Below are 11,621 nucleotides of genomic sequence, written 5' to 3'. Positions count from 1 at the left end.
GGGAGAGAGGGAGAGCGAGAGAGAGAGGGAGAGAGGGAGAGAGGGAGAGAGAGAGAGAGCGACGAAGCGGCGGGACGTGGGGCGTGGAGGAGGGCGGACTAAAACAGGCGAATGGGCGCGAGGGAGGGAGGGAGGAAGATGGGAAAGGTACAAAAAAAGGAGCAGACACAGGGGGGGGTGGGGAACGGAGGGGGTGTGGCGGGCTTTTGGTGGCGGTCGCCCAGAGGCCAGGCGACACTTCCCGCGGCGGCTGAAAGAGGGCGGCAGGTGGGGGGGAGGAGGGGTCGCCTCTTTCTCTCTCCAACTCTCCATGACCGGCATTCGGACCGGGACCGGGCTCAAGCGCCTTCTCGCTGCTGACCACCACGGCGACGCACGGCAAAAACAGAGCGAGGGCTCCAACTTGCTGCAGGTCTTTGGCGCCGAATAGCGTACTTGTCGCGTGATTACATGTGCCAATGTAATGGGTTGGCACATCGCCCTTGCGATCTCGTCTGCCCGCCCCCCCCTGAGTCACCGCCACAACGAAAGCACATCCCAGATGCGACGCCACACATGTTCTGGGGAAGTGTTCGTGAGCCAAAAGGACAGAGGGAGAGAGAGAGAGAGAGAGAGAGAGAGCAGAGAAAGAGGGAAAGACAGAAAAAGATAGAGAAAGATGAGTATCCTTTCTCTCGCGCACATACCCGCCCCCCCCTCCCCACCTTCACACACACACACACACACACACCACATGCAGAAAGGGAAGTGATCTGTCTATAATTGAAAAAAGGAGGGTATCAGCCGAATGCGCAGACTGCACGCTCACTCGAATGCGCTGCCATCGCTCACCGACTCCAGCCAGGCGTCGAGATCCGACAGGCAGTAGTACCAGATATTGGCCACGGTGAGCAATTCCTCATTGAAGAGGAAGGGATTGGTGAAGGAGGCTGCCCGGCCGGCAAGGCTCGAGGCCATGGCAATACGCTCACGGAAGCTGAGATCCGGGCGAGTTTGATCTGCCAAGGGGGAGGGGGGGGGGGCGGGAGGAGGAAGAGGGCAACAACAATAGGGTGAGATTGAAATGTGCAAATGAGAGGCGAGACCAAAAGAGGCATGCAAGAGGGGAGGCCTGGGGAGGCGCGCAGAGAGGGAGAAAAAAAAAGCGACTGCGTCAATATGCATAACCCACACGTACCCCCATAGCGGACGAGGTACATGGCATAGAGGAGGTTGGCCTCCGGGAGGGGCCCCTTGCCGCCATCCTCGATCGAGTCGCCGATCAATGCCAGGCGGACATGCTCAGCCGCGCGGCCGATGTCCAGCGGGACAATATCGCCGGCCATGTAGGCGTTCGACAACATGATGTTGGCCGGGGGGTAGTTGAATTCGTCAACAAGCCGACCCAGCAAGTCCAGGTACTCCTGGTGGTCGCGGGCCACCGTGCGCTCCAGGGTCCCACGCATGGTCATCGCCAGGAGGAACATGGCATCCGGGTGCCCGGCCTCGGCGGCATGATGCAGAAAGTGATTGGACCTAGGTCGAAATGGAAAAGGTCAGGCCAAGAGAGGGGCCGGGGGGAGGGGGGGGGGGGGGGGAAGACCGTGGAGAGCGCAAGAGCTAGAAGCAGGGCCAGTCCACACACGCACTGGTAGATATTCCGGTCCAAGTCGGCGATGCCGCGCGACATCAGGAACCCCAGCTCATAGCACGCCTGCACGTGTCCCAGCGAGGCGGCCGTCTCCAAGTGCCGGAGGATGACCATCAGGTTGTCCTCGTCCAGGCCCTGGTAGGACATGAGAAAGCGCGTCTCGTTGTACTCCTGCTCGGCTTGGCGCAGGACATCCGGCGCGATGAACCGGTGGGCATTGCGCATGGCCCGGGCCACACGCGGAGGCGGCGGCCCCACTGGCCGGACTTCCTGCTCCGGCGCCCGGCGCAGAAAGATATTCAGCTCCTCCTCATTCCTGGCCAGGTACCGGTGCAGGGCCGACGTGCTGGGCGCAAGCTTGCTCGGGTGCAAAGGGGCCTTCGGGGGGGACGGCCGGAACAGGCGCCCCACCAGGCCGTCCTTGGCTGCCGGCGCCGGATCTGCCTGGTGGGTGTAATCCAACTTCGGATCCGGCAACTCGGAGATGGCCTTCATGAAATCCTTCGGAGGAGCAGGGGTGCTGGGGGTGGGTGTCGTGGGCGTCTTGCCGCCAGACTGGCTGGCAAACATTCGCCCGGGCATCGGACCGACAGCCGCTGCCACCGCGACCTGGGTCGGCAGACGCCAAGCGGCGGCCGCGCTCCGAGAGGCACCAAGGAGGCCGAGCATCACGCACGGGGCAGACTTACCGAGGGAAAGGGGGAAACAGAAAGCAAGGGATCAAGGGGGAGGGGAGGAGGGGGGGGGGGGGGGGGCAAAGCCGAAGGGAAGAGAGGGTGGGAGATGATGCGGCATGTGCTTGATCGACGGTCGCCGAGGTCAGCCTGGTAGCCCTTGTCGTCGGCACCAAACACGCCCCCCCCCTCTGTCGAAGCACGACCATGGGCTGTGGTGTGCCAGAGACGGGATGACTCGGCGCAGGCCTTCGGATTGATCAGGCGCTATTGTGCTCCCCCATGTGATTTGTGCACGTCTCATGTGCTTAACCGAGCTGGGCCCGAGCCTCGCCGCGGGTGCTGCTCGGCCTTGGAAGCTAAATTTCTCGGTCAGTTGTGGGCTAGCCGCCACAGGGTGTGGAGGCGGCCGACGATGCTGATGGCCGGCCCGCTGGACGGCTAACTGTCCCGCGGGCCCCGTGTCCGGGGGCCGGCCTAAGGCGGGACAACGTTGCGGGGACACACAGCTAGAGGTTTTTAATTATTCTACCATCCGAGGTTCGATTGGCGTGGGACCCACTGAGTAGTATACACGCCCCGGAGAACATCACACACAGGGATGCAGGCTGCTCTTGGCTTCAGTCAGGAGTGGCAGAACTTTTATTTTGCGGGAAGGCGGACGTTGCCATGTTTATTCGCGCCTCAGGTCGGTATCGTCGGATAGATTTCACGGAAGAGTCGGCCTGAGCTCGCGCGCACGCGCGCGCGCTCCTGCCACCCTCCCAGTGTGTCATGCCCACACAGGGTGCGAATGTCATCGGCTCTTTCCAAAAAAAAGAAAAAAGAGGAGCCCAGACATCCTAGTGTGTTGGGTGTGTGTTTTCCCCGAGAGCCCGGTCGCCGGGCAGGTACGCAAGCTCCACCGAGGGGGGCACAACCTCATCGGGGATGCTTTCAGAGCCCCTCCAGCCCCGGGCCCAGCCGCGGAGGGCTGCATCGCCAGTCCCCTGGCCGGCCTGGACCTCGGCAATGCAATCCTGGTCGTAGCAGCGTTGGGAAACCCGACCAGCCGTGAAATCCGCCAGGTAGTAGACGGCATTCGACTGGTGACACCGCCCCCGCTGCAGGCAGGGCGGCATTGGGGTGATATTGATTCGGAAGAGCCCGACTTCGAGGGAGGGGGGCGGAAGGCGAAAGGCCGGTCGGGCGGCCAAACCCCGAGAGAGAGAGAGAGAGAGAGAGAGAGAGAGATGGTCAGTCATCTGATTTCAGCGGCACCTGGCCGACTGACCGGCGGCCCCCCTCGGGGCTGGCGGGAGGGCATGCAAGAGGACATACTTCGTGAGGGGTACACCTGGATGGACCGCAGGCGGAAACCCGCATCGCCGGCGCTGCCGGTGGCCCGAGCATGCCGAGCACAGAGGCTCTCGATGAAATGGTGGAAGCCCAATTCGCGCAGCTGTTCCACAAACGCCTCCGGAGCCGCGGTCTCCCCGCCCTGCCCAGTGCCATGCGGCGGCCGGTTACCCGGCAGACACATGGAGTTGATCCGAAAGAAGTCCCGGAATTCCCGGCGCTGAGGATCCAAGTAGACCGTGAACGTGCGCACCAGAGCCTCCTGCCGGGACAGGGAAGCCCCATCGGCATGCTCGTCCCCGGCAAACTCCACATCCAGGAGGACATTCGCCGACAGGGCGGCCATTGCTAGAGCGCCAACCCACGGTGTGAAGGGGTCAGAAGCAGCCGGCGAAATGGCCATGAGGATGTGCCACTAGCAGGAGGTGCGGCAGCGCGAGCAGGGGAACATCTCGACGTCGCCACCATCGCCACCACCACCATCCCCCTGCCCCCCCCCCCCCTCTCCCGCTTCCTGTGGTAGCGCGCACACTCGGGCGTCGGGATCACCGGGCGCGTGTTGAGCGACCCCGAGGGCAGGGTCAATGGCCAGTGATCGGCGGCCGCATGCTCGAGGCACAGCTGCCCACAGTCCCGAAGGGAGGCCTCGCCCGGGGCTTTCAGGATGTCCACCTTCCGGCCGTCTGGCAAGGGGACCACCGTGCGCCATTGACAGCGAGGACAGGTCGGCTGGGCCTGGCCCAGGCTCGGGGCACATGCCCGGGCCTCCTGCGCCAATGCCAGGCCCGATCGGAAGGCCATGCCGCCCTCCGGCGTGGGGACCGAAACCAGCGACACCAGCGACCGGCGAAAGAGATGCCAATCTGGCCGGGCCCCGGCCGGAGCCTCGGCCGACAGCAACACCGCCGGCTTTTGGAGCTTCGAGGATAGGTACGTCCGGAAGATGCCATTCCGCCGGTATACCGCCATGTCTATCAGGAAAGTGTGCCCGGTCATGTCGCACCCCAGCCCGGGGAGGGGATCGCGCTCGCGCACTGTCAGGTCCCGCGCCAGCGGGGCCCACAAAAGGGCGTCCCGCAAGTCCGCCGAAAAGGGGATTCCCCGGCCGGCCGAGGCGCCGCCCACTCGGGCAATTTGCCGCCGGAGTACTTCGTAGGCATGCTGGCCTCCGGGGTCCGGAGTGGTGGATGGGAGCCCGCACTCGGTGGCCATGTCGGCGGCCATGTCGGCGGCCATTCCTCGGCCGGCCGGCGGCTCGCCATCGGTCGGCTGGCTGACATCCTGAAGGCCCTCCACCGCGTGGTACACATCCAGGGCGTCCTTCAAGCCGGCCAGCAGCCATCGAACAAACCCCCCACAGCCTTGGGCCAGTGAGCAGTCCCGCCACGCCGTCCCGGGAACATCCAGCAGCAGATGGCAAGAGAACTTGTCATTTTGCTCCCGGGCCACTTGGCAGCCGGGGCACAGATCGACCTGCGGATCGGGAGGCCGATCCAGGGACGACGCACAGTCGGGGCATGTGCGCACCCGCGACTCCAAGTGCACGAACATCGACTCGTGGGCCACCGGTCCATACAGGCGGTTCAACATCCAGACAATGTACTTTCCCACGGAGGAGAGCGGTCAGAAAGGGGGCCCCGTGATTTGCCCAGGCCGAGAGCGAGGCAGACGCACTGCTTTCAGACGTCGGACGGCGGCAGGGCCATCGATATGGGGGTTCTTGGACTGGCTAAACTCGATGTCGAAGTACAGTCGACAAAAGCCATCTATGTCGGGACAGGGGAAAGGCCGGTGAGAAAAGGCCGGTGAGAGGCCGGTCGCATAGCCCGTGCGGGTGATGGGAGGGGACAGACAAGTGCCATGGGGGGGGGGGGGGGGCAGAAGGACTGGCGCGAAGCGCCAACATGTCTCGACGCACCGGATGGAATCCATTCATAAAAATGCCGTGACAAGTCAGCCCGAGCCCTGGGCGTAAGCAAGGAGCAACATGAGGAAGGCCGCGCGGGTCAGTCTGGTGCCTCATCCACGGTGCCGACGTGCCGTAGGCCCTGCCTCGAATGCACGTACAGCAGGCCACCCAGCCAGAAGGCCGAGGCACAGGCCACATAATACACGCGTTTGGTGGCCGAGCGCCGAGAGGGGCTGTCATCCATGCGGCCGCGTTTGCCTCGCGAGGGGGAAGCATCCGCGCCGGCGGGGAAGCCTGGCTCCTCGGCCATGAGCAACAGCAGAGGGCTTCGACAGGGAGCCCCAGCTGGGTGATCTTCTACCCGGACGCCAGCCGCGTGCGGTCGGCCGCCGGCAGGGTCATCGGGGGTACGTACGGGCCGCGAGCCGACCGGCTGCCGGAGGATGGTGTGTCGGGTGCCCGCCTCGTGGTGGTGGTATGAGCAATGGTCCTCGTAGAAAGCCACGGCCTCTTGCAAACGGAAGCTCTGTAGCATGAACCAGCTACGCCTGAGGAGGGGCCCCCTCCCACCAGGACGAGGAGTGGGTGTGAGACAAGAACAGGGGGGGGGGGGGGGGGCGGAAAAGGCAGACGGACTATCCAGACGGCCGAAGGGTGAAAGGCCCTCCGAGGGAACCGCGGGGAGGAGAGCGGAGGGGAAGCCAGCACGTACTGAGACCGTTCCACTGACGAAAGAAGCCGCGCATGGTGCGCTTTGCGAATAGGATCGCCTATTTGTAGCGGATCACCCGTGCCCCCGGGTCCAGGGTTACCGGGCACCGTGCTTGGGTGTGTGCCATAGAAGGATCCTTCGCTCAGGGCGGTGGCCTTCCGGTTGCCAGGAGTATCTCCACTGGTCATGCCTCTCCGTCAAAAGGCTCGATGCCCATCCAAGCGGAGAGGGCCGGAGCGGTACCTTGTCGGGCACTGCGAGCAGGGAGGGCACAAGGAGAAAGAAAGAGAGGGGGGATGGAGAGAGGGAGAGAGAGGGGGGGGGGGGATGGAGAGAGGGGGAGAGAGGCAGGAGGGGACAGTGCGAGCAATGGGCGCGCATGCACGTCTGTTGCCGAAAGACGCAAGGGACAGGGCGGCCGGCGGTGAAACAGACAGGGATGATGCATGCCAGATTCTTGCTTCGGGATCAGGCACCTCTCCACAACAAGAAGCCCCCGCCCGGGGACACGAAAGACAGGCAGCGGGACAAGCCGAGGGAGGACCGAGCCGCGATCTGGCCCCAATCAGAGAGAGAGAGAGAGAGAGAGAGAGAGAGAGAGAGAGAGAGAGAGAGAGAGACAGAGACAGAGACAGAGACCCAGCCGTGCTGTCGCAGATGCCGCTCTCGATCAGTGCGGCGCCCCGCACACGCCGGAAGTAACCCCTTCTCACACAAAGCAGGGAGAGACAGGAGGAGACCGCACACCGCGTCCAAGTGGCTCTTGACAGCCACGGCTCGGCCCATCCCCCCCCGCCGCCAGCCGCGCCGCCCCCGGCTCCTGTGCCGGCAGAAACCAGATCGTTTGCGGTGGTAGATCGTGGTGTTTTCGAAACATGCTGCGCCCTCCCCCCCCCCCCCGCGCGTGCCCCAGCTCCAGGCACCTCTCCACTGGCGGCAACTCGCGGAGCAATACGGCGACTGCCAACGGATGGTATATTGCTCTGGCGCAGGCACATTCTGTGTGCGAACACGCGTGCACACTTTTGCGTGTGCGCGCGTTTCGCGGCCGCCCCAACTCGGCCCCGACCCAAGGCCATCCCTCAAAACTCGGGGAATGGTGACCTTGAAAAGGGGAGACAAACAGGCGAACAAAAAAAGACAGGGCGAGGACGGGATGGGAGACAGGAGAGACCAGGGGAGCGGGGGAGACACGGGGGCAAAAGGACAAGATGGCCAGTGACCAACTGCTAGGCAACCTCAGCGCCATCCCCCTCTAATGCCGGCGGATCAAGGGTGGCTGCCTGCTGGGCCTTCAGCTCGCTGATTTGCTTCCGGAGCCTGAAAACAGGGAGCGCGTGAGTCAGCGAAGAAAGACGGAGAGGGCCGGTGCAGAAGAGACAGCACACGGGGAAAGAGGGGAGGAGGGAGAGAGAGAGAGAGAGAGAGAGAGGAGGGGAGGGAGGGAGGGAGGGAGGGAGGGAGGGAGGGGGAAAGAAAGAGGCTCACGCACTCTTGCAGGCGCGCGCCCAGCTGCGAGTAACGACTATCCACGCCGGGAGAGAAGTCCTGGTGTGCACGAAGGTCCGAACGGATGACGGTCGGTTGGCCGACCGAGGCCAGGGCCAGTGGCCGGATGCCTGCCAGCCGGGCGATTGTCCCCCCGGCATGCCGTGACCATGACGGGCTGTAGAAGCCCATCAGGATGGATCCGATGTCCCGGGAGACGGGGAAAACCGGCAGCGGGCCGGGGTGGATCTTCCCCGAGTAGAAGCGATTGGTGAAGCGTCGCTGGCTGGAGGGGGCCCGATAGTAGGTCCAGAAGCTGGGAGTCTGCACAGCCTCCAGCACCCGAAGCTCGTTGTCCACCACCGGCAGGGCGGGCTCCGATGAATGGATGCTGACCGACCGGGCCGATGGGCTGGCGTGTGAAGAGGCAAAGTGAAGCCCAGCCGCCGAGAAAGATCCCACCGAGCCGGAACTCAGCGAGCCGATGCCAACCCCGCCCGAGGGGAGACCCTGCAGACTGGGAGTGGCGTTGGCGCGGGACCGGGAGAACTCGTTGTTGAGAATGAAATTGCCTGTGTGGTGGCACAACGCAATGGGGATCAGAGATGTCAGTGGCCTGGACATGTGGGGCGGCGAGCGTGCCAAATGGTGGCTGTGCCCGGAGAAGGTTGAGGAGGAAAGAGCGGGGGAGAAGGAAAGCAGACAAAATCGAAGAGGAAGCGAGAGAGAGAGAGAGAGAGAGAGAAAGAGAAAGAGTGGGGGAGAGGGAGGGAGGAGCCAAAGGGAAAGGCAGACGAAGCATACGCACCGAACTGACATGAGTGCATGGCATCGAAGAGCGACAGAACAGCCAGCTCATTGTACTCGAAGGAGCGTGGCAGCTCAGACATCACGCGCAGCAGGCACTCTACGAAGAGGACCAGGATCGGCGAGGGGGGCACCGCGCCGAGGGTCTCATGCACGTCGGTGGCTCCCCCGCTGGCGGCCGGCGCGGCGGCCGGCACAGACCCGGCGCCGACGGCGTAGATGTCCGTCTGCCCGGCGGCCGGCAGCTGGCCGCAGCGGTCCGAGAACCGGAACCCGAAGGAACACCAATCCTCATCGATCAAGTCTCGCAGGCCGCCCAGGGTCCGGTAGTGCGGATCCACAATGACCTTCACCAGGGACACCAACAATGAAGCCAGATCCGACCCATCATCGGCGTCTTGCACCAGGAGGAAGCGCTGGCCGGGGGCGGCCCCGCCGGTCGCAGGCAGGGCAGACCCGCTGGAAGGGATGCGCGTATCCAACAAGGCACCCAGGCTGCCGGTCAGGATGAAGTCCGACAGCCGGCGCACCGAAGCCAGGACATTCTGAACCTGCGTCAACCAGGGCAGGATGTCCGTATGGAAGGCGGCCATTCCCTTGTCAGGGCCATTGAGAGCTGGCAGCATGCAACCCGGCAGGGGTGGGGGGGGGGGGGGGGGGATTAGTTCGACTGGCAAGCCATTTGAACCAATGGCGAATGAAAGGGACCATGCATGGACATGCACCACCCACGCATGCGCCCGCGCGTGTCGAAGAACGTACCACCGAGCATCCGCGCAAAGACCGGCCGCAGCCCCTGCGAGGTTTCCAGGCCGGCGAAGAAAATGTGAAAGTTGCGCTCCGGGCCGCCATGTGTCGCGGCATTGGCGTAGAAACCGCCGGCATTGTTGGGTGACCGGGGGTCCACGATCACCGAAAGGGCGTCCTCAGTTCCAAGAGCACGGCCCAGTTCGCGGAAAAACACGTCGATGGTAAGGCACCGAGCATTGCGCAAAAACATGCCCGAGCGATAGACAGCGATGCCGGTGGTGGGCCCGGCGGTGGTGGTGGTGGTGGCGGCGGCGGCGGTGGCGGCGGCGGCAGCGGCAGCGGGGTGTCCGCCGCCGCCGGGCGTGGGCATCGGCCGATCCGGCCGGAAGTACGCCAAAATCGGCAATCGCCCGCCGGTACAGAGGGAAGCGATGGTGCGCAGGTCGCACTTCAACCCGCCCGGGGTGATGAAGGACCGGGGGTAGGATTTGCACACGGAGAAGTCGTAGTTCTGCGAGGTGATCTCCAGCGACCGGGCTGACACGCCCCAACGCCGGAGCAATGCCGCACACCATGCCTCCCCGGACAGGATAGAGGGCGAGGTCTCGGCGGACAGGGGGATAATCGGACGTCCAAGCCCGGACCCAAAGCCACACCAGTCGGCCAACGAGGACAATGGCCGCCCGGCGGAGGTGGCCAACGAGGAGGAGGAAGACGAGGAGGGGGAGGAGGGGGCCCCGCCGGCCAACAGCGAGGCGGTCGAACTGGAAGGCGTGGCGAAGGGATTGAAGCTCTGGTCCAGAGGGGCCATGCTGGGGCCGGAGGTCAAGGGCTCAACATTCGAGAGCTCGGCAATGTCGGTCGGCAGGAGGATCGACTCGATCCGGAAGTCAAAAGCAGGCAGGAGCCGGGGAACAGCTGTAGACCCGGGAGCCGCGGCGTGAGTAGGAGGGAGGGGGGAGGGGGGCATGAAGGACAGTGGACTTTGTGTTTTTGACGCGAGGGGGCGATGAGGAAGAAGCCAGCGGCGCACGGGGAGCTGGACCCCGGCCCACATGCGGCGAGGAGAAAGGAAGGGGGGGGGGGGGGGGGGAGGGGGCGCACCGATCGCACTCATGGTTGAGAGGGTCCGCACGATGAGGGCCATGTCGCCGGGGAGCAGCGGCACCACAGCCAACGTGTGGAATGTCTTAAAGTAGACAAAGAGCTTCTCCACGGCGGGGACTTGTGTTCCCGGGGCCGGGGCCGGGGGATCGGCCGAGCGCTTGGACGCCGGGGTGCGGGGCAGGCGCGCCACATGCAGCGAACTCACAAGTTTGTAGGAGTACTGCGACCGGGACAGACGACATCGAGGTCAGAAGAGGGGTGCTCGCTCGGGACCCGGTCGAAAGCATGGGAAAGGAGCGGGCGAGAGAAGGACAAAGATGATGTGACAGAGGGGGGCAGACAGAAAGAAGAGGGGCAACCGCACCACTTCCACATCGGTGTCTGACCGATAGACCCAGAAGGTGTGCGGGTGAAAGAGGAGAGTTGAGTCACGCTGCGGCGGCCGGCCGAAGGCATGCGTGAGGGAGCAGCGAATCTGCGACTGGGGGATGAGCTCCTGCAGCTCCATGGTGGGCTACGGCGGCGGGAGTCGGCGCGTCCCGGGGTGGGGGCGCGAGCGGACACCAGGGGCAGCGAGGCAAGGGGAGGAACAAACGGAGGAGGATGGCGTCTCCCGGCGGATGGGGTGGATGGCAAATGGGGAGGGGAGGAGAAACAAAAGAGAGGAGGCGCGGGCAAGAGGAAGGGGTGCCAGCGAGCGGCGTGGCCTGGCTGTGCGGCCGGGGCTGCCAAAAAGGCGCCGGGAGGAAAAGCAAGCCTCGGCCAAAGACACCTCGCCGCGCCACTCGGGAGACCTTCCCGCAACCTCCTCGCACAAGCACACAAGCACACAAGCACACGCACGGGGAGGGGGGACCAAAATACGGAGACGCAGAGACAGACACAGCGGGGGCCTAACCGCTGCGACCGCGCTCGGGTGCATTTGAGAGCCCGGCCAGGCCAGCTGTCGGGGGAATTCAGTCGGTCGGCCTGGCGCACGGCCCGAAGACCAGTCCCGGATCCGGGCTGGTTTGTTGTTCATATCCCTCCCCCCGGACCGGTGGGGTTGGGTAGGGCATCCCCGAGGGGGGATGACCCCAGCCTTTCCCGCCGCCCCCCCCCCGCCTTTTTTACCGGCAAGAGGAGCACACTGGCCGAGTGGGTCGCCCAGTGTCGTGGCTGCCGTACTGCCTGCCATGCCTCCCTCAGCGTGAAGATCCCCCCCCC

The 11,621-nt window shown here is 64.6% G+C and overlaps 4 protein-coding genes across 4 annotated transcripts in view; all 4 read right to left on the bottom strand.

Moving 5' to 3' along the window:
* The window catches only part of H696_05241 (hypothetical protein), a 1,358-nt gene extending 1,101 nt beyond the window's left edge, over positions 1–257 (bottom strand). The window contains exon 1 of the mRNA XM_009499103.1: positions 152–257. The gene's annotated coding sequence lies outside the window, so the exon portion shown is untranslated. The remainder of the gene's footprint in view (positions 1–151) is intronic.
* Positions 258–742: 485 nt separating this feature from the next.
* H696_05240 (hypothetical protein) lies at positions 743–2,374 on the bottom strand. Its single transcript, XM_009499102.1, has 3 exons — positions 1,629–2,374; positions 1,178–1,515; positions 743–998 (listed from the first exon to the last, which is right to left on the bottom strand). Exons 1-3 carry the CDS (start codon positions 2,297–2,299, stop codon positions 805–807), a joined length of 1,203 nt encoding a protein of 400 aa, XP_009497377.1. The 5' UTR covers positions 2,300–2,374; the 3' UTR covers positions 743–804.
* Positions 2,375–2,884: 510 nt separating this feature from the next.
* On the bottom strand, positions 2,885–6,579 carry H696_05239 (hypothetical protein). Its single transcript, XM_009499101.1, has 7 exons — positions 6,264–6,579; positions 5,710–6,099; positions 5,561–5,607; positions 5,317–5,408; positions 4,173–5,244; positions 3,625–3,990; positions 2,885–3,454 (listed from the first exon to the last, which is right to left on the bottom strand). Exons 1-7 carry the CDS (start codon positions 6,449–6,451, stop codon positions 3,147–3,149), a joined length of 2,463 nt encoding a protein of 820 aa, XP_009497376.1. The 5' UTR covers positions 6,452–6,579; the 3' UTR covers positions 2,885–3,146.
* Positions 6,580–7,224: 645 nt separating this feature from the next.
* On the bottom strand, positions 7,225–11,100 carry H696_05238 (hypothetical protein). The gene is made up of 6 exons (XM_009499100.1): positions 10,780–11,100; positions 10,413–10,635; positions 9,321–10,226; positions 8,560–9,174; positions 7,756–8,323; positions 7,225–7,583 (listed from the first exon to the last, which is right to left on the bottom strand). The coding sequence occupies exons 1-6, from the start codon at positions 10,921–10,923 to the stop codon at positions 7,493–7,495; spliced, it is 2,547 nt and encodes an 848-aa protein (XP_009497375.1). The 5' UTR covers positions 10,924–11,100; the 3' UTR covers positions 7,225–7,492.
* Between the last annotated feature and the right edge of the window lie 521 nt (positions 11,101–11,621).

The sequence above is a fragment of the Fonticula alba genome, assembly GCF_000388065.1.
Source record: "Fonticula alba strain ATCC 38817 unplaced genomic scaffold supercont2.9, whole genome shotgun sequence".
In the NCBI taxonomy this organism is placed as follows: domain Eukaryota; order Rotosphaerida; family Fonticulaceae; genus Fonticula; species Fonticula alba.
Note: the sequence above shows the minus strand (reverse complement) of the source record. Positions and strands in the feature narration are given on the sequence as shown.